The sequence below is a fragment of the Myotis lucifugus genome, unplaced genomic scaffold, assembly GCF_000147115.1.
Source record: "Myotis lucifugus unplaced genomic scaffold, Myoluc2.0 scaffold_1136, whole genome shotgun sequence".
NCBI lineage: Eukaryota > Metazoa > Chordata > Mammalia > Chiroptera > Vespertilionidae > Myotis > Myotis lucifugus.
The window spans coordinates 12,871-31,631 of NW_005872184.1; the positions used below are offsets into that span (position 1 = coordinate 12,871).

The 18,761-nt window shown below is 47.5% G+C and overlaps 1 protein-coding gene and 1 pseudogene across 1 annotated transcript; one reads left to right on the forward strand and one right to left on the reverse strand.

The window, feature by feature from the left end:
• Positions 1-280: 280 nt before the first annotated feature.
• Positions 281-8,018, reverse strand: LOC102431982 (pulmonary surfactant-associated protein D-like). Its single transcript, XM_006107364.3, has 4 exons — positions 7,984-8,018; positions 5,756-5,945; positions 3,408-3,470; positions 281-840 (listed from the first exon to the last, which is right to left on the reverse strand). Exons 1-4 carry the CDS (start codon positions 7,984-7,986, stop codon positions 461-463), a joined length of 636 nt encoding a protein of 211 aa, XP_006107426.1. The 5' UTR covers positions 7,987-8,018; the 3' UTR covers positions 281-460.
• An 8,002-nt stretch (positions 8,019-16,020) lies between these two features.
• LOC102432296 lies at positions 16,021-18,761 on the forward strand (annotated as a pseudogene).

Sequence of the window (18,761 nt, forward strand, 5' to 3'; positions counted from 1 at the left end):
AGAAAGGAGAGCTAAGGCTTGAGCAGGTCACCATTAAGTGGTCAAGAGAGGAGGAGGGGCTAGCAAAAGAGGAAGATAAGGAACTGCCATAAGGGGACACCAAAGCAAGAGGAGGGAGTGACAGCGGAGGGAGTGACAGAGGAGGGAGTGACTAGCTGGGTTGACAGTTTGAGGAGGCAGAGGGCTGAGGAGGAGCCTTTGGATTTTGGGACCTAATTTTATCCCTTACAACTGAGAATGCAGGCTGGCCCCTTCTTCCTACGACAGAGCAGGCAGTATATGAAGCCAGTTTCATATTTTATTCTGAGAGAGGAGTTCCATGGGAGCCCTTGGCTGGCGTCATCCCATGGCTCTGTGCAGAAGCCCAGCCACAGAGCCCTCAGCTCTTCCTTGTCATGTTGGCAGCACATGTGTCTGGGCCAGCTTCCTGGTCCTTGGCTCCCCCACCCACCCCGAGGGCTCAGAACTCGCAGATCACAAGGCGCTTCTCCCCACAGGGCCTGTCGTTCCACTTGCCGTTGGTGTACATCTCCACACAGTGCTCATTGCCTCCGTCGTTGTTGGGCTCCCAGGGGGCCCAGTTGGTATAGACCAGGGACTCCCCTCCTGGGTAGGTGAACCTGCCCTCCACCTTGGAGAAAGTCATGCTCAGGAATGCATTACCCTTGTCCTCAACCTCGACCAGCTGTTGCAAGGCGTGGTTCTCAGCTTCAGAGCGTGGGGAGGGCAGCTGCCCCCCAGCCTGTGCGCACACTTGCTTTGCCTTCTGGAAAGGTTTCAGAGAGCCTGCTGACTTGAAGACCTTCTGGCCAACAACTCGGCCGTGGGGGAAGAGCTCCACTAGGAGGAGAGCACAGTCAGGTTGGGGTTCTGGAGGCACCTGCCAAAGCTCCAAGGCTCTGAGACCTCTATGCTCCAACCAGAGCCTCAGGCCTCCCATATAGGGCCTCAGAGCACCAGGGAGGACAATGGTTAGACCCCAGGTCTGCGGTGCACTCTGGGAGATGGATCTGCCTGTCTAGTTACAGGTGAGAACACTGGGCTAAGAGAGGTTAAGTAAGAGGCTCCACATCATTTGACCATAACATGTAGAGCTGGGGAGTCACGCTTATCTGATCTCACACTAGAGCTGAGACGTGCTCTTTCTATTGCACCCCATGTTGCATAGCAGAATCGGTTTCCCAGTTACTGGGTGGGACTGGGATGCTTTGGCATCGTGCAGTGAAATGGCATCGTGCAGCCTCTGAGAGCTGGAAACAAGGATGGTGCTCCCTGTGATCTCACCGTGGACCCTGCATAACAGCAGGGCATGTGGCATTGACAGCGAGGTCTCTGCCGCGTGTGGATGTGGGAAAGAAGAGGAGAGGGTGGGCCATCTGAGGGCAGCGCTGTGCTAATCTCTGCACTGTGTGAGCCCAGTGCTGGCCTCTAGGTGTGCATGTGGGGGAGGCTGGAGAGCTGGGAGAGAGGACAAGGACAGCTGAGAGGTGTGCATGGGCGTCAGGGGCAGGAGAGAGTCAGTGCTGAGAGAGGCCTGTCTGGGAGTCAGAGGGCCAGGTATTGAGCCCCGCCTTGGCCATGACTGTCCAGGTGGACAAGGGAAAGTCACTTCCTTTTTCAGGGTTTCCAGTTCCTCATCTCTAAGATGGGAATACAATTTATAAAAGCATCATCTCTGTGACATTCAACTATATGTTCTCATTCTATCTCATTTTCCATCCTTTATGTATATGTGTGTGTGTGTGTGTGTGTGCTTTAATATATTTTTATTGATCTCAGAGAGGAAGGGAGAGGGAGAGAGAGATAGAAACATCAATGATGACAGAGAATCACTGATTGGCTGCCTCCTGCCCGTCCCCTATTGGGGGTCAAGCCCACAGCCCAGGCACATGCCCTGACCAGAGATCAAACCATGATCTCCTGGTTCATAGGCCGTCGCTCAACCACTGGGCCATGCAGGCCAGGCTCCTTTTCCATCCCTTTAACTTCTGGGTTCCTGCATAGAAGCCTTCAGGGCTCCTGAGAGGGCTGTGCTCCAGCCCCAAAGGGCTGGTGAGGAGCCCAGGCTGCACCCCGATTCACTGTGACCCTTCCACAAGGGTTCAGGGGCCAGACTCTCCACAGGCTCAGGAGGGCACCCGGAGCAGCCCTGGACAGGAGTTCCTCTGCCATTCACTACATGCACCCAGGTGGGTCTGTGTGTGCATACATGAATATGGCCACGTGCCCATCTGGAGGCACATGGGAGCACTGAAGGTCCACCTGGTGTGTGTGAATATGCGTGTGTACTCATGGGTGTAGATGATGTGAGGTGAGTGATGGCATGTGTGTAATACACACATGTGTGTCAGGTGTATACCATGAATTTTCCTTTGTTTGCATCAGTGTGCATGTGAGTGAGTAAGCACACATGCATGTTTGTGGAGAGGGAGACATACCAAATGCTTGAAACCTCACCCTTGGTACGTGGGTACTCAGTGGCCTTAAGTATGTAAGAGCCAACCCTATGTCTCACCCCTGCATACTCTCCTCCTTAAGAAACTCCTCTTTGGATCAATGAGATTTGCTGAATGATTTGAGTTCAAAGCTGACATGGGGAAAGCTGGGAGGAGGGGAGGGAACTTAGGGACTGAGGTGGAGATGCCCACAGGCACAGGCACTGGGCTGTGCTCCTGGAGCCTCTGACTCCTCAGCACCCAGGTTAGGGGAGAGTCTCCACCATGAACACCCAGGGAGCAGCGGGAGAGCCCAGCACTGGCAGAGCCCAGAGGCAGCCTGCCCCCTGCCGGACCCAGGGCCTGTCTCAGGTGAGACTCTCAATGGCCACATGCCAAGGTCAGACCCTCACAGCCTTGAACCCAAGCATCCCAGCCCCAACTCTCAGGACAGTGTCTGGAGTCACTTCTGCTGTGACCTGGGCAGCTACATCTTGAGGGGTTTGCACACCCAGCCCCATAGAGATAAGAAATGCATCCTGGGTAGTGGGGTGTCCAGGAACCAGCACAGGTTGGCGGGAGGGAAGGTCTGAACTGCACTGGGCTTGGGGCATTGATCTGGGTCAGGTCACAGGTGGCTGTGATGGTGGGGGCTGGAGCCTGGTAGCCTTGACCATGCTACCGCCAGCCCAATGAGTCGGTGTAGAGGCCATGCCCTGCTCCATGTCCCTTGCATCTGCTTCCAGCTCCTCGAACATGTGGCTGCCCTGCTGTGCCCCACCCTATCCTTAGCCCCAGGTCCTGCCCCAGTCCCAGGTCCAGCCCATTGTCCAAACCCAGTAGCATCCTAGAGCCCCCAGTCCTAGAACCAGGCCTGCCTCAGGCCCGGCCAACTCCAAACCCAAACAAGGACCCCGCCTGGGGTCTGCCCTTGGCGACTGGCTCAGGTTCAGTCCAGGTCCAGGAACTCACCTTTCTTATACTGAAGGAAGGCTATCTGCAAGGCCTTCATCTGCCGCCACAGAGCAGCGATGTCTGCAGGGGAGAGAGGCCCAGTGAAGACCAGTCCCTCACAGTCAGGGATCAGCTCAGAGTCCGGGTCCCAAGGGAAGGGTGCTCAGTGACAGGCTTTCCTGGGGGAGGTTAAGGAGCTGGGCCCAGGAAACCCACAGCCGCTGACACAGCTGCCCCTCCTGCCTACAGTTCCCTGAGGCTCTGTTGTGAGCACACTGTGCCCTGAGCAAGTCCTGTCACCCCACTAACTCTGATCCAGATGGCATTTCACAGCAAAATCTGAGAGTCAGGGAGCACATCGCTGGGGGGAGAGATGGCCTGCACATCACTGAAGTAACCCCCATTCCTGGGTTATTTGGTGCTCCAGGCTCTCTTTTGGGAGTTGGTTTAACTGGGGGTTCTACATTGCCCTGCATTCCTGAGGGACCCTCTATTCCAGCAGGCTTGGGCACACCTGCAGGTCCAAGAGGTCCTGGGAAAAGAACCATCCAGTCAGTGCACTGAGTCTTCTCAGAAGTGGGAGAGCATGAGAAGGTGAGAGCAGTCATAGAGGTCAGAGAACAGCACCGTTCTACAGACACCGCCCAGCAGTACTACAGCCTTCCCTGCCTGAACCCAGTGCCACCCGCAGGGCACCCTCCTTCCTGGGATGGGTATGTGCATCCTCCTGCATGGCCTAGTGGCAGGCATTGCAGTCCACGCCCACTGCTCACCACGTGGCCCCGAGTCTCCCTTCCATCCAGGTTCTCCAGCAGAGTAATTTTCCCCTTTAAGGACATACATCATCCCCATTGCCCCTGTCTCTCCTGGTGAACCTGTAGCAGCAGAAGAAATGGGCATAAACCTGGCCCTGGGCCTAGGAGGAGCAGCACCTGCAGGTCAGCCCTGCATTCCTTCAGGTTCCTCAGGTGTAGACATTCCACCTCCACACTCCTCAGTCCAGCGGTGACCCAGGAGACGGGTGTGCACATCCCCGTTTCACAGGCGAGGAAACAGGCCTGCCAGAGCTGGAGGGGGTCATGCCAAAAACTGTCTTATTTCCATGCAGTGCACCCTCCCTGGCCTGAGGCTGCAGGATTACAGCAGGGGATCTGCCAGCTTTTGCCGGGGATCATGGGCTCCTGGCTTTCCCCTTCCTAGGACCAAACTTTATATCAGAAATGATCCCTGACAAGAGTCACCAGGGAAATGCAAATCAAACCCACAAGATATCATCTCACACCTCCTAGAATGGCAACTATAAAAAACACAAAAGCTCACAAGTGTTGGTGAGGATGTGGAGAAGAACCCTTGTGCACTGTTGGTGGGATTATAAATTGATGCAGCCCCTATGGAGACCAGTATGGATTTTCCTTAAGATATTAAAAAGATCATTTAAAAAAAAATTATGATCCAGCAATAGCACTTCTGGGTTTTATCCAAAGGAAATAAAATAGGTGAGAGATATCTGTACCCTCATGTTCATTGCAACATTTTTTACAGTAACCAAGAGATGGAAACAACCTAATAGTGCCCATAATGGATGAATGGATAAAAATGTCACACACATACACTGGAATATTATTCAGCCATAAAAAAATCCTACCATTTGCCACAACAGGAATGGATCTTGAAGGAATTATCCTAAGTGCCATAAGTCATACAAATTAAGACAGACAGTATGATCTCACTTATATCTGGATTCTAAGAAACAAAATAAAGAACCTGAACTTACAAATTCAGAGATCAGATTATTGGTGGTTACATAAGATGGGAGCTGGGTGGTGGGCAAAACGGGTGAAGGTCAAAAGCTACAAACGTCCAGTTATAAAACATGAGCTCCCTTTCCTCCCCTCTGTAGTGCATTTAGGTTAATCCTTTTGATCAGGCCTGAGTGTGGGGCCACAGGGCCTCATCTTTGCCAACCTCTCATGCAGTAGAATTTAGTTAGATATTTCACAGACTGCACAGAAATCATTACACCACAATGAACAACTATAAGTGCCACAGCTTGGTTCTACGGGGCCCCAAAGACCAGTCATTTACCCATGATATCCTCATTCTTGGGGTGAGAAGAATCAGAAGATCCTAGGGGAGGAATCCTGACAGCTAGGGGAGGGGAATAACACCTTGGGGCTCAGGGCAGCCTGTCATTTGCCAACTGGTAATGAGGTGCTTTAGGTGGACTGCATGTCTAGGGGACTTCTTCCCAAGGAGGTGGGCTTCCATTACCAGGGCTTCCACGGCAGAATATCGAGTTGCTGAGTTGGTTACAATTCCAGTGCCCACCCATGCCCACCAGGACAAGCCCATGGTCCCAGCTCTACCTGGATCCTCCTTCTCGCCCAAGGGGCCTTCTTTTCCATCAAGATCAAGCAGTTCAATCTCCAAAGGGCTACACGTGACCAGGGTGCAGTTTTCAATCAAAGGTTTCTGGGGAAGGGTTGTCACTTCTTCTCCCCATGACCTTGGAGGCTGTGTGAGCAGGACCAGCATGGAGAGGAGAAGAAGCATGGCCTTCGGGGTGGACAGAAAGAGAAAGGACGTGCTCTTGATTCCAGAACATGGGTTAGTGCTTAGCACAGCGCCCTGAATTCAGAGAGGCACTTTCCAACCGCCTTGCAACTTCTGTGGGATCAGAAGCGGCAGGACTCCAAAAGCAATTTAGGACAAGGCAGCCATACAGTCTGGCCTGGGAGGGCATGAGTTACCCAGCTGAACTCTGACATGGTTATCAGCAACATCTACCTCTTCTCAGATGCCCCGTTTTGTCCCTTCTAGTGACTTCCCTTTCACTGCCATCTGCACGGCTAGGATGTGAACTCCTCACTGAGGCCACCTGTCACATCAGGAAGGACTCATGAAGTGCCTTTGGGCAGGACTGTTCCCTCTTTGAACTTCCTTCTCCCTCTGTGTATCAGCAAGGTGGCCGGGCAAACCCATTTCCTGTCACTTGTAGCCTTGGATGGACCAGCACTGGTGGTTTCAGAGCTTGTCTGGAAAGAGCCAGAATGCTCAGTGACATCTTTCCTAACACAAGATGGGCACATGGATACATGTTTGCCAGGTGGTCTGCCATTCCTGGACTAGACACTGTCTCTATGAAGAAAGTTCCAGATGGAACCCAGAAAAAGTTCTCAGAATAGCTAGAGAGACCCTGGGATGCTTAGAGTGCTGCCCCTCCACCTGGGACGACTTGGGAGAGGGGCCTCGTGGAGGAGGGCATGTGAGGTGAGCTCTGTCAGGAAAAGGGTGGTTTTAGGTGGGGAAAAAACAGATGTTCAATAGGGTGTCCAGTGACAGGTGAGAGGGTCTCTGCAGCTAAGTGAGGTCAGGGTGGGTGCAGGACCTGGTCACTCCCAATGGTGGGCTTCTTTCCTCTTGAGAGAAACTGTAAAGTTATCAGCCAGGAAAGCATACACAGGAGTGGCAGAGGCTAAGAACAAGCCTGAGGGACAGAGCAAAGGGGAAGGGATCGCCAGGCAGCCTGAGGAGGAGGCAGTGGAGGGCCTTCCTGGTCATAGAAGTGTTTTCTTCTGGACCTGCTGGTGGTTCTGGGCTGCGGGGGACCCTGTTTGCACCAGTTCTTTCTCATTCTGAGTTTACCACTTCCTTGGGCATCATGGGAGTCTCTAAACACCAGGCAAGCTCACAGGCCAGCAGCATGGCACTTGCTGGGGCAGAGGCTCAGCCATGAGCACCAAAGGCTCCAGCCAGAGCCAGGACATTGCCCCCTGGTGTGCAGCTGCCACATCTAGGGCCCTGTGCCCACATCTGGGGAAGAATGAAAAGCCACAGGCATTCTGCCCCACAGCTCAAGATGGCACAGAAGGCACCACAGCTCACTGTAGCAGAAAGGGCCTGGCCAGGAGCCCCCTCACAGGGTTGGGGACCTAGGACTTGGATGAGGCCTCCTCCCTGACCTATAGAGGTATTGGGCAGAGCCACATCCCCTTAAACCCACATACTCTTCCCTTTATGCCTCAATGTCAGACTAAAGTATTATTGAAATATGACGCCTCTAAAAATTAATAGGAAATTAGTAAACTTGTTCAGTGGGTGTATTTTTAGAACAAAATATGAGCTAAAAGAAAATCATGTTTATCCATGTCCAACGGGCAGTTGGTCCCAGGATGGACTTTGACCCCAGGCCTGGGAATGCCGGGGCTGTTTCTCCTCCACCACCTTCTTTTCTGAAGAAATCAGGGATGGAGAGAGCCAAGCGAGAATTTGAAATTGCATTCCCACCTCAGGCTTCCTGACAGTGGCATCTGGGGTCCTGATGGGTGTCATATCCCACTCACCCACCCTCCCCCAGCCCAGAAGTCTAATCTCCCACTGAGCAAAGGAAGCAGAGTGAGGGGCATAAGAATGGTCCTTCTTCCCCCACTATGCTGCCCTTTCATAGCCACACCCACACTCACACCTCCCAGAGCAGAAGAGCTACATAGACCCTGTCTTCCTCAACACCAGTACATTAGAGCACCCCAAATGGGCAGGGGGACATTCGCTGGACACAGAGGAAACAAAAAGACAGTCCCTCAGTGACACTCACCATTGCTTCCTCCAGGGTCAGGGTCTCCAGGCAAATGAGCGTTTCCTTGGCCCACAGGCACAGGCTATTTATGCTGAACCACCAGGTGTTGGTCTTCTAAGAACTCTTTTGGACAATTTTCTTCCTTGTTGACTCACTCTCACCCCCACCTGGGTTCTGGAAACTTTCCCAACACCACACACATATGCCACCTTAGAGTTTACAGAGCACCCTCAGTCCATGGCCTCATCTGCACCTCACTGAGCCCTGAGAGTTCAGCGGCATCATCAAGGTCTGGGTTTTACAGATTTCCACGAATCTGAGTTCCAGAGAAGACCAAGCCATGGAAGCAGAGTGAGGGGCAGATGAGAAAGCAAGTTGCACAATAATCTACAACTATTGCAAAAGCATATGCATTTGTATATTTCAAGAGCATGGCTTGTTGTACCAACTTCTCTTTGTCCTTCACGTCAACATTACTACCCAGATAGTGGGAAAGAGCTGGAAGCTTCTTGGCATTTCTGGGCAGGGGTGGAGGAGCGAGAGGGGTTGCAGAGGCTGCAGCATTCTGTGAGGACAGTGGCAGGGGAGCTGCCACCTGCAGGGGTCACTCTTTTGCTTCCTGGTCTAGATGTTGGAGAGCCCCTCACTTGCTTTCTATGGGATGGAGTTCTTACATCCTTGCCTTCATCTCTCCAATTCCATAGCTGGTGTTTCCTCTGTGTATTGCTTTAGGAAGCAGTTTGGACCCCTGAGCCTCTGATACACTATTGCGGGCGTCCCCCAGGAAACTCTCACTTCCAGTGGCCATGGGGCAGTTGCCTGACCTACTGCTGTTGCTGTCATCTCTGCTCCCTTCTAGATCCCTGTGACTTCACCTCTTGCATCAAGCCTTTGCCTAGGTCCACACACCAGCTGCCGAATGCCTGCAATGCTCTCCTTTGGCCACTCCATTGGTGGTGCCGAATGCTCCTGGGTGTTGTTGCTGCTGTGGCATCTCCTTGTGTATTGTAGAGGCTATAATGCCAGTTTCCTCGGCTGGTAGGAAAGGGTCTTGTTTCCCATAATGCAATTTTTTGAAGGAGGATCCCATAGTAGAGCCACTTGTGCCCAAATGATAAAACTCTTTCAATATTAACATCCCCATCCTAGGATGTTTGTGTGCCTCCCAGAGATCTGAATCAGCATGGAGTCTGAACTGAACCATTGCTCTCCACTCCCCACAGAGCCTTCCTGACAAGTCTTATCCTGGTTGCTAGACAAACTCATATTATTTTCAGTCTTTTATTTCAAAAGCTCTATATGTTTTCTCTTTTTGCAACTTAGCTTCTATTAACTGCTACCGCCTAGCCTATTAAGTACTCCCTCTCAATGCCCTGGCATCCCCCTATAACACAGACTGTAGTGTTTCCTTCATCTAACTCCACATTAGAACAGAGTCTAATTTTATTTATGATCCAACCCAGACACTTCTGTTACAATGATATCCTTTGCCTTCCTCAGTTACACCAACACAGGTGAGAAGAGTCAGATCTGAAATGATGATCACAATGGCTTTCATGAATAATAACCAGTCAGAAATGAAGTGGCCTGTAGTCCCATAGCTGACATCAAGAATACACTGAAAAAAAAATTTAAAATAGGCTGGAAGAAGCAGAGGAGAGAATCAGTGATTTAAATGACAATGTAAGAAAAACAGTCAGAGCAACAACAACAAAAATTTTTTTTTAAAGAGAAACACAAGGATAGTGTAAGGGAACTTTGGGACAACATGAAGCGTAACAATACACACAAATAGGGGTACCAGAGGGAGAGGAGAGTGAGCAAGGGAGAAAGAACCTGTTTGAAGAAAGAATGAAAGGAAACTTCCTAACCTGGACAAGGAAAATGTCATACAAGTTCAGAAAGTCCCAATAAACATGAGGACAAAGAGACCCACATCAAGATACAACACTATTAAAATGGCAAACTTTAAAGACAAAGACAGAATCTTATGGGCAGCAAAAGAAAGTCAGTTACCTACAATTGAGCTCCCATAAAGCTGTCAGCTGATTTCTCAACAGAAACACTATAAGCCAGAAGTGAATGGCATGAAGTATTCAAAGTCATGAAAAGCAAGGATCTGAATCCAAGACTACTCTAGCCAGCAAAGCTATCATTCACAATTGAAGGTGAAATAAATAGCTTCCCAGACACACACACAAAAAACACATACAAAAGCTAAAGGACTTTATTGCCATCCAACCAGCATTGCAAGAAATGCTGAAGAGACTGTTTTAAGAAGAAAAAGAGAGCCCTAACCAGTTTGGCTTAGTGGATAGAGCATTGGCCTGCAGACTCAAGGTTCGATTCTGGTCAAGGGCATGTACCTTGGTTGTGGGCACATCCCCAGTGGGGAGTGTGTAGGAGGTAGCTGATCGATGTTTCTCTCTCATCGATCTTTCTAACTCTCTATCCCTCTCCCTTCCTCTCTGTAAAAAATCAATAAAATATATTTTTAAAAAATAAAAAAGGAAAAGAAAGAGAGAGAAGGGAGGGAACGTAGGCATAAAGACTAAAAATGGCCATCAAAAAACATGCAAAAAATAAAAATACAGCACCAATGGCTTCCCTAGTAAATTCCACCAAATATCCAAAAATTTGATGCCTATTCTTCTGAAAACTTCCAAAATATTGAAGAAGAGGCAATACTTCCTAACACATTTTATAAGGCCAACCTAACCCTCATACCAAAACCAGGCAAGAATAACACAGAAAAAGAAAACTACAGACCAATATCATTGACAAATGAAGATGCAATAATCCTAAACAAAATACTAGGCAATGGAATGCAATGATACATTTTAAAAAATAATACATTGTGATTAAGTGGGGTTCATTCTAAGGGCAGAAGGATAACTCAGCCAGCAGATAAAATCAATCAGGGTAACACACCACAGTTACAAAATAAAGGATAAAAAGTCTTATGATCTTATCAATAGATGCAGAAAAAGCATTTGATAAGATACAACATGCAGGGATGATTAAAATACTCAATAAAATGGGTCTAAAGGGAAAGTACCACAACATAATAAAGACCATATATATGATAAACCTCCAGCCTTTATCATACTTAATGGTGTAAAACTGAAAATTGCAGGATATAAAATCAATGTAAAAAATCCACTGCTTTCCTATATATTAACAACAAAACCTCAAAAAAATAAATGAAAAAAAAGTCCTTTTGCAATTTCAACCATAAGAATAAAATTCCTTGGAATAAACTGAACAAAGGATGTGAAGGACCTATGTACTGAAAACTACAAAGCATGATTAAAAGACATTGAAAAAAACACAATAAAATGAAAAGATATTCCGTATTCCTGAATAGGAAGAATCAATATAGCTAAAATGGCCATATTACCCAAAATAATATTTAGATTTAATGTGAGTCCTATCAAAATCCAAAGTCATTTTTTTAAACAAACAGAACCAAAAACATAAGTTTTGTATGGAACCAGGAAGACTCCCTAATAACCAGAGCATTCCTGAGTGAAAAGAACGAAACCAGAGGTATCACACTACCTGCTTCAAATTATACTACAGAAATATAATAATCAAAACAGTATGACATTAGCAGAAAAACAAACACACAACAGAATTGAGAGCCCAGAAATAAAACCACATGTATATGGGCAAATAATTTTTGACACAGGAGCCCAAAACACCATAAAGAGTAAAGAAAGCCTCTTCAATAAATGGCACTGGGAAAGTTGGAAAGCCAGATGCAAAAGAATAAAACTAGATTACAGTTTTTCCCTAGGTACAAAAATTAATACAAAGTAGATCAAGAACCTAAATATAAGATCTCAAACAATTAATTGCATAGAAGAAAACATGGGTCCTAAACATAGGGACCTTGGTTGTAGAGAACATTTTATGAATTTGACCGCAAAGGAAAGAAAAGGAAAAAATAAATGACATGAACTATATCAAACTAAAAAGCTCTGTGCAGCAAAAGAAACTGACAACAAAACAAAAAGGCAACCAACTGAATGGGAGATGATATTTGCAAACAACAGTTCCAACAAGGGGCTAATATCCAAAATACATAAAGAACTCAGACAACACCAAGCAAACAAACAATCTGATAAAGAAATGGGCAGAGGACCTAAACAAGCAGCTCTCCCAAGAAGACATACAGTCAACAGAATATGAAAACATGTTAAACTTCACTAGCTACTAGAGAAAGGCAATGAAAAACTACAATGTGATACCACATCACACCTGTTGGAATGGCTATTATCAACAAGACAGGTAATAACAAGTGTTAGAGAGGTTGTGAAGAAAAAGGAACGCTCATTCACTGCTGGTGGGAATGTAAACTGGTACAGCCACTATGGAAAACAGTATGGATGATTCTCAAAAAATTAAGAAGAGAGTTATCATAGAATCCAACAGTCCCTCTTCTGGGTATCTACCCCCAAGCTCAAAAACATTTATTCACAGAGATATATATACCCCTGTGTTCATTGAAGCATTATTCACGGTGGCCATGACATGGAGACAACCCAAGTGTCCTTCCATAGAAGATTGGATAAAGATGTGGTACATACATACTATGGATACTGCTCAGCCATAAGAAAAAATGAAATACTGCCATTTGTGATAACATGAATTGATCTTGAGAATATTATCCTATGCAAAAAATGTCAGTCAGGCCTGTTCAACATGGCTCAGTGGTTAAGTGTTGACCTGTAAACCAGGAGGTCACAGTTCAATTCTCGGTCAGGGCACGTGCCCAGGTTGCGGGCTCGATCCCCAGAGTGGGCTGTGTAAGAGACAGCCAATTAATGATTCTCTCTCATCATTAATGTTTCTATCTCTTTCTCTTCCTCTCCCTTCCTCTCTGAAATCAATAAAAATACATTAAAAAAGAAAAAATGGAAGTCAGAGAAACATAAGAACAATATGATTTAATTCATATGTGGGATATAAAACTGAAACTCATAGACACAGACAACACTATGGTGATTACCAGACAAAAGAAGGTGGAGGGTAGTAGAAGGGGGAAAAAAACAAAAGCCAAATGTATGGTAATGGAAGATGATTTGACGAAGGTTTGTGGGCACACAATGCAATGTTTATGTCATGTATCATAGAAATATATATTTGAAACCTATATGATCCTATTAACCAATGGTACACCAATAAATTTAATACAATAAATAAATAGATATATTTCAAAAGAAAGAAAAGAATTAAATTATTTCATTCTAGTTGCCAAATTAATAGGGGCATTGAAATCACAAGGGTCTTGGCTACCTGAGGACACTGAAGCACAGCACAGAGATTACCTTGCCTGAGGTCCAACTCTAAGAAGAGGAATATGCCCAGAGGGACATAAAGCAGGTGAAAGTATGATTTTTAATTGGGGAAGTCAATGGCTGAGGTGCAGGCAGAGGGAATTTCTGACTTGATTCCAGCATAGATCATGCCTCCCCCACCAAAATGAAGAATAAGCACCAGGAACAGCTTGATGGGCAGATGACCTCATGGAGGCCTGTGAGTCCTGCCTGTAGATGGGTCCTGGCTGCTGCTGGGAGTTAGAGGCCTTGAGAGCTCAGCCAGTGCATCTGGGCAGCACTGGGTGTTCTGAGGTAGGAGAGGCGACATGTGCGAAGCTGGAAGTGTTGAAGGAGTTTGGAGACTAGGAGAGCAAACCAAAATAAGGTTGAACCCAAACTAATTTATCTGGCTGCTTCCTCCCTCCCCCCAATAATCCAGAGTTCATATGAGGTGTTTTTGGTTTTATTTTTTCTCTCAGTAACTTGAATTCACACCAGGTGGCAACCTTCCCTGTGACTCCTCTATCAAGCTGCTTCCAAAAAACATTTCCAGCAGACTTTCAATTCCTTGCTTTAATTCTTTTCTCAACTCCAGTCACTAGTGCCTCTGTGCCTACTCCATTATTTCAATCTCATTGGCAAAGGTCAACAAAGGCCCTAAGTTGCCAGCCTTATGGTTAATTTTCCTCCCTCAGTCATCAAAACTTTTTTTTAAGACTCTCTTACTTCAGATTCTTATTTTAAGCTTAGTTTCATGGTATATGCACCGAGTCCTTTATGCTTTTGGAAATATCCCATAACATATACCAGTGTATGGTATGTGAGCCTCGCACCCTGTGGGACTCTGAGGAAGGCCATCTGGAAGTGGACCGTGGGACCTTGGGAGCCTGGTGAGTGTGTGAGCCCAGACTGCAAACTGCAGGGAAACAGCTGGCATTTTGGTCTCACACAGTTTTCACACAGGTACACCCCACCCCTGCCCAAACCTCCTTGCTTTGATTTCTGGACTCTCTATAACCATGAGGTGTGAAAGCCTGTGATGCGGAAACCTTCACCAGCAGGCCCCACCGGTGTCCACATAAGTCTAATGAACCCAGGTCCATCACAGCCAGTCCTCTGGTTTATTTCTTTAAAACCAGCAGGCAAGCCCTAGCCGGTTTGGCTCAGTGGATAGAGCTTAGGTCCCAGGCTCCATTACTGTCAGGGCACATGCCCGGGCTGTAGGCTCTATCCCCAGTATGAGGCGTGCAGGAGGCAGCCAATCAATGATTCTCTCTCATCATTGATGTTTCTATCTCTCTCTCTTGCTCTCTGAAATCATAAAAAAAAAAATCAGCAAACAACATACTGATGTTTTTCTCAGACCTTAGCTCTTTGCAGAACAAGTCCCGTAGTCCAGTTATTGGAGGCAGGACAGGAGGTGGTGTGAATGTAGTGGGGAAATCTCAGGTGGCAACCATGATTGACAGTTGGGGACCACCTGGAAAATGCCAATAGGACTATTTTTGGTCCTGGAATCAGTGGTGTGAAAGCTGCCACTGGCAAATGAAAGGAAAATAAAGAAAATGGGTCTCTTGCCTGGCCAGAGTGGCTCAGTTGGTTGAGCATCATCCCATGAACTGAAAGATCACCAGTTCAGTTCCTGATGAGGGCACATGCCTGGGTTGCAGCTTCCATCCCCAGTAGGCAGTGCGCAGGAGTTAGCCAATTGATGTTTCTCTCTCTGTCATTTTCCCTTCCTCTCTTTCTCTAAAGTCAATAAAAACATTTAAAAAAAAAAAAAGTAAATGGTTCTTTTAAACCCCCAAAATTCTTCTGGGGGCCCTGAGGAAGCTGTGGTTCCAGGGACAGTGCAGGAATTGGTGCCTCCCCCAAACTCTGTGTGGGCAGTAGGAGCAGTAGGGGTGACTGCCCCACCCCACTGTGAGAGGCAAAAACTGACACTTTTAAAACTGAAGTGGTGGAAGTTGTCCAAGCCTAATACCCTCCCTCATCTCCAGCCTTTTTAAAAGTTGGCAAGGACACTAGGTAATTAAGTAACACACTAAAGGAATGCAATAATCACCAAGAATCCAAATGGTGGTTTAAGTTTAGTGAAGGTCTTTCAAAGTTATTAACATAAAATACATGTTTGTTTTGCCTGGGTTTACAAAACAAAGTTCATGTTATTTATCTCTGTTACAAAATTTGTCAATAAAATGGCTTGGGTAATAATTAACTTTAAAATCTCATACAGTTAATAAGAACAAATAAATTTGAATCTGGGAATGAATATATTTTGTACTTTATTTGAAGTATGTCGCTTGAAAATGTGAGTCTATTTGCCAATGAAAAACACCTATTTCTAGAAGTTGTAAAATGTATTCATAAATTTGTCAATCCAAAAATATGCTAATTACTTGCTTTTAGATGTCACTACAAGTTAAGTTTTCTAAGGATTAAGAATTCTAATTCAGTTGGAAAAAAGTATATGGTTTTGTAGAGGCCTTGAGAGCTCAGCCAGTACATTATGTACATGAAACCATATTATGGTTTCCTGAGTATTACACATTACAGTAGTTAATGTGTAAGTTGTCTGTCTCCCTAGCAGCCTGGGAGAAACTCAGAGTCAAAGCTGGTGTGTCTGTGTCCCGAGCACAGGGGCCAGCACACCAGAGGTGGTAGCGGATGTTGGCTACACGGGATGAGATGCAATTCTTTCCCTCACTCTCTCCACTACCAGGTGAGGACCATGTTGTGGTTTGTATCACTTCCCACCCTTCTGTGTGTGGTGACAGTGTCCTTCTCAGAACCCACAACCAGTGAAGATGCCCAGGAGGCCTGCTCAGTGATTGCCTGTGACATCCCGGTCACCAATGGCACCCCAGGCAGAGATGGGCGAGACGGAGCCAAGGGGAAAAAGGAGAACCAGGTACCCAGGCTGGTCTGACTTCTTGAATCTTTACTCCCCAGAGGGATCTGGGACAGAGCCATGAGCAGGCTCCCCTTACATTATGATGGTGATGAATCTCTCAGGATAATTCCTGTACATTGTCATTCTCTCCTAAACAAAGACGCTGCTGTGACCTTCTTCCCACCTTTCCACGCAGGAATCGGTGGTGTGTGCTTGTCCGTAAGAGGTGGTACCTGCAGCCCGGGCTGCTGGCACTGGAGGCAGGTGGTTTCTAGAGTCAACGTGAATCTAGTGCTGAGCTTTTGGAGGAAAAGAATGACACTGGGCCACATGTCCTTCATCTTCCAACAGGGCAGGGCTCCGAGGCTTGCAGGGCCCTCCAAGGAAACTGGGGCCTCCAGGAAGTAGAGGGGCTCCTGGGACGCAAGGAGTGAAGGCCCAAAAAGGAGATCGTGGAGACAGTTCAGGTAAGGAGCTCATCTCAGCATGGCGTGGGCTGAGGGGCCAGCCTGGGAACTGGAGGGCCAGGTGGGAGGGGCCCTTCTCCGCTGCCCCACTGGCAGACCTCCCCTCTGCTTCCTGACCCAGCACTCTCACTCCTCCCAGTCCTACTTGGGGCCAGAAGGGATTCCCACAGGCGCCTGAGAACAGACTTGCAACCCTGCTGGCCACCCCTGGCGTCCCCTGCAGATGGACCAGCTCCCTCAGCTGGAGCAGCCTATGCCAGGCTCCAGGATGCCCAGGAGGAAACCGGTCCTCTCGGGTGTTGGGTTTAAGTTTGTTGTCACAAGAGTGGCATGAAGATGGTCTGCTTCATAAGATCCCTGGTGCAATAGAGTAATGAATAGGGTAACTGAATAAATTCATCCAAAGTGAAATAAAGTAATTAGTAACAAAACAAAAATGATGCCCTCACAGAGATATTTTCCCACTGGCCCATCACAATGATAAGAATACTAATGATCCACCACGCCACGGGACACCCCAAATCCCACTGGGCCGGGAGATCCGGAGTCAAGACCCGCCCACCCGCCCTAGCCTTGGCTTGCACACAGCCTCCTGGTGACCAGTCTTTCTTTGTCACAACGTGACAGCGTCCCGGCCAAGGGGTTTTTATAATAGAGATTAAAGAGCTCGCCTAGAATAAGGAATGAAAGCATGGTTAAGAAAATTTTTCAAAACAGAGATTGAGTTCGGTCTTTTCCTATAAATGAGTGTAATATTACAGTATTTAAGCAGTATGTGAAGAAAAGGATCCAGAACTAGAGTTTGAAAGTTACCATTATTGCTAGTGTTATTCCTAGTTTCAGAGTTACAGTTTATAAAAGTTATGAATTATGTCTGAGAAGGAATACAGTTGTTTTGTTTTCTCTCTTCCTTTTGTTTTCTTATTTTTCTATAAAAAGCATACTTTTCTCCCCCCTAAAATATAATCTGTTCTTGAATTTAGGGTCTTTTTCTCAATATGTGCCCTTCTCCCGTTGCTTTGCAGTTACGGAGACTGAGCTGGCTAACTAAGAGAGAGAGCTGAGCAGCCTGGCGGAACTGGACCGCATCAAAAAATGTAAGCCTCTTCCTGCCTCACTGGGTTCCCGCTCTCCCCTTGTGCTTGAGTGCTCTGGGCTTTCAGGAGGTGGAATAGAACTAACAATTGTGTACACGGATTATATACCAGGACCTGTGCTAGGCTGGTAATTTCTCATAATATGGTTTCATTCTGTCCTCTCAACACTGCTGTTTGTGAGCATTATGCTTATTTAACTTACAAGTTAAAGGAAATAGGTCCAGGATTTACAGATAATTCATTCACCATCACCCAGGTGGGAAGCAGCAAAGGAAAGCTTGCATGGAGGTCTGCTGCCTCCAAATCCTTGCTCCTTCCTCAGCACCCACTGTTCTCAGATGGCTGTCCCTGCCCCTTTCTATCCTGGCATCCAAGCCTGGCAGCGGTGCCCACACCTGTTTCCCTGTCCACCTGCACTGGGCAGTTTGTGCCATAAGACTGTCTCCAGGACAGGCTCCCCCAGGAGAGGCGGGGCTCTGCCAGGGCCTTCCCTATGCTGAGGAGCTCCCCCTCACTAGGACCTGACCCGAGGGGCTTGCACATGGGCTCCTTTTCAGAGTCCTGACTCCCCAACAAGGGCGTGGTCACCTACTGGCCTGGGCTCCAGGCCAAGTCAATCCCACCCATCCTTTGTGATTTCAGTGCACACCTTCTCCTTGGGCAAGAGATCTGGAAAGAAGCTCCATGTGACCAACGGTGAAAAGATGCCTTTTTCCGAAGTGAAGGCTCCGTGCGCTGAGCTCCAGGCCACCGTGGCCACCACAAGAACGCCGAGGAGAACAAAGCCATCATGGACGTGGCCAATGACCATGCCTTCCTGGGCATCACAGATGAAGCTACCGAAGGCCAGTTTGTGTATGTGACAGGAGGGAGGCTGACCTATAGCAACTGGAAGAAGGATGAGCCTAATGACTTTGGCTCAGGGGAGGACTGTGTGATCCTTCTAAAGGATGGGATCTGGAATGATATCTCCTGCTCTTCCTCCTTGGTGGCTGTCTGTGAATTCCCAGCCTGA

Bases quoted from the DNA above. Each gene is read 5' to 3' on its own strand.
- LOC102431982 (XM_006107364.3), bottom strand. The intron at 3,471-5,755 runs GTAGAGCTGGGA...TCTCCCCTGCAG, and splicing joins GGGCGAGAAGGAGGATCCAG to ACATCGCTGCTCTGTGGCGG. The intron at 841-3,407 runs GTGAGTTCCTGG...CTCTCCTCCTAG, and splicing joins CTTCCTTCAGTATAAGAAAG to TGGAGCTCTTCCCCCACGGC.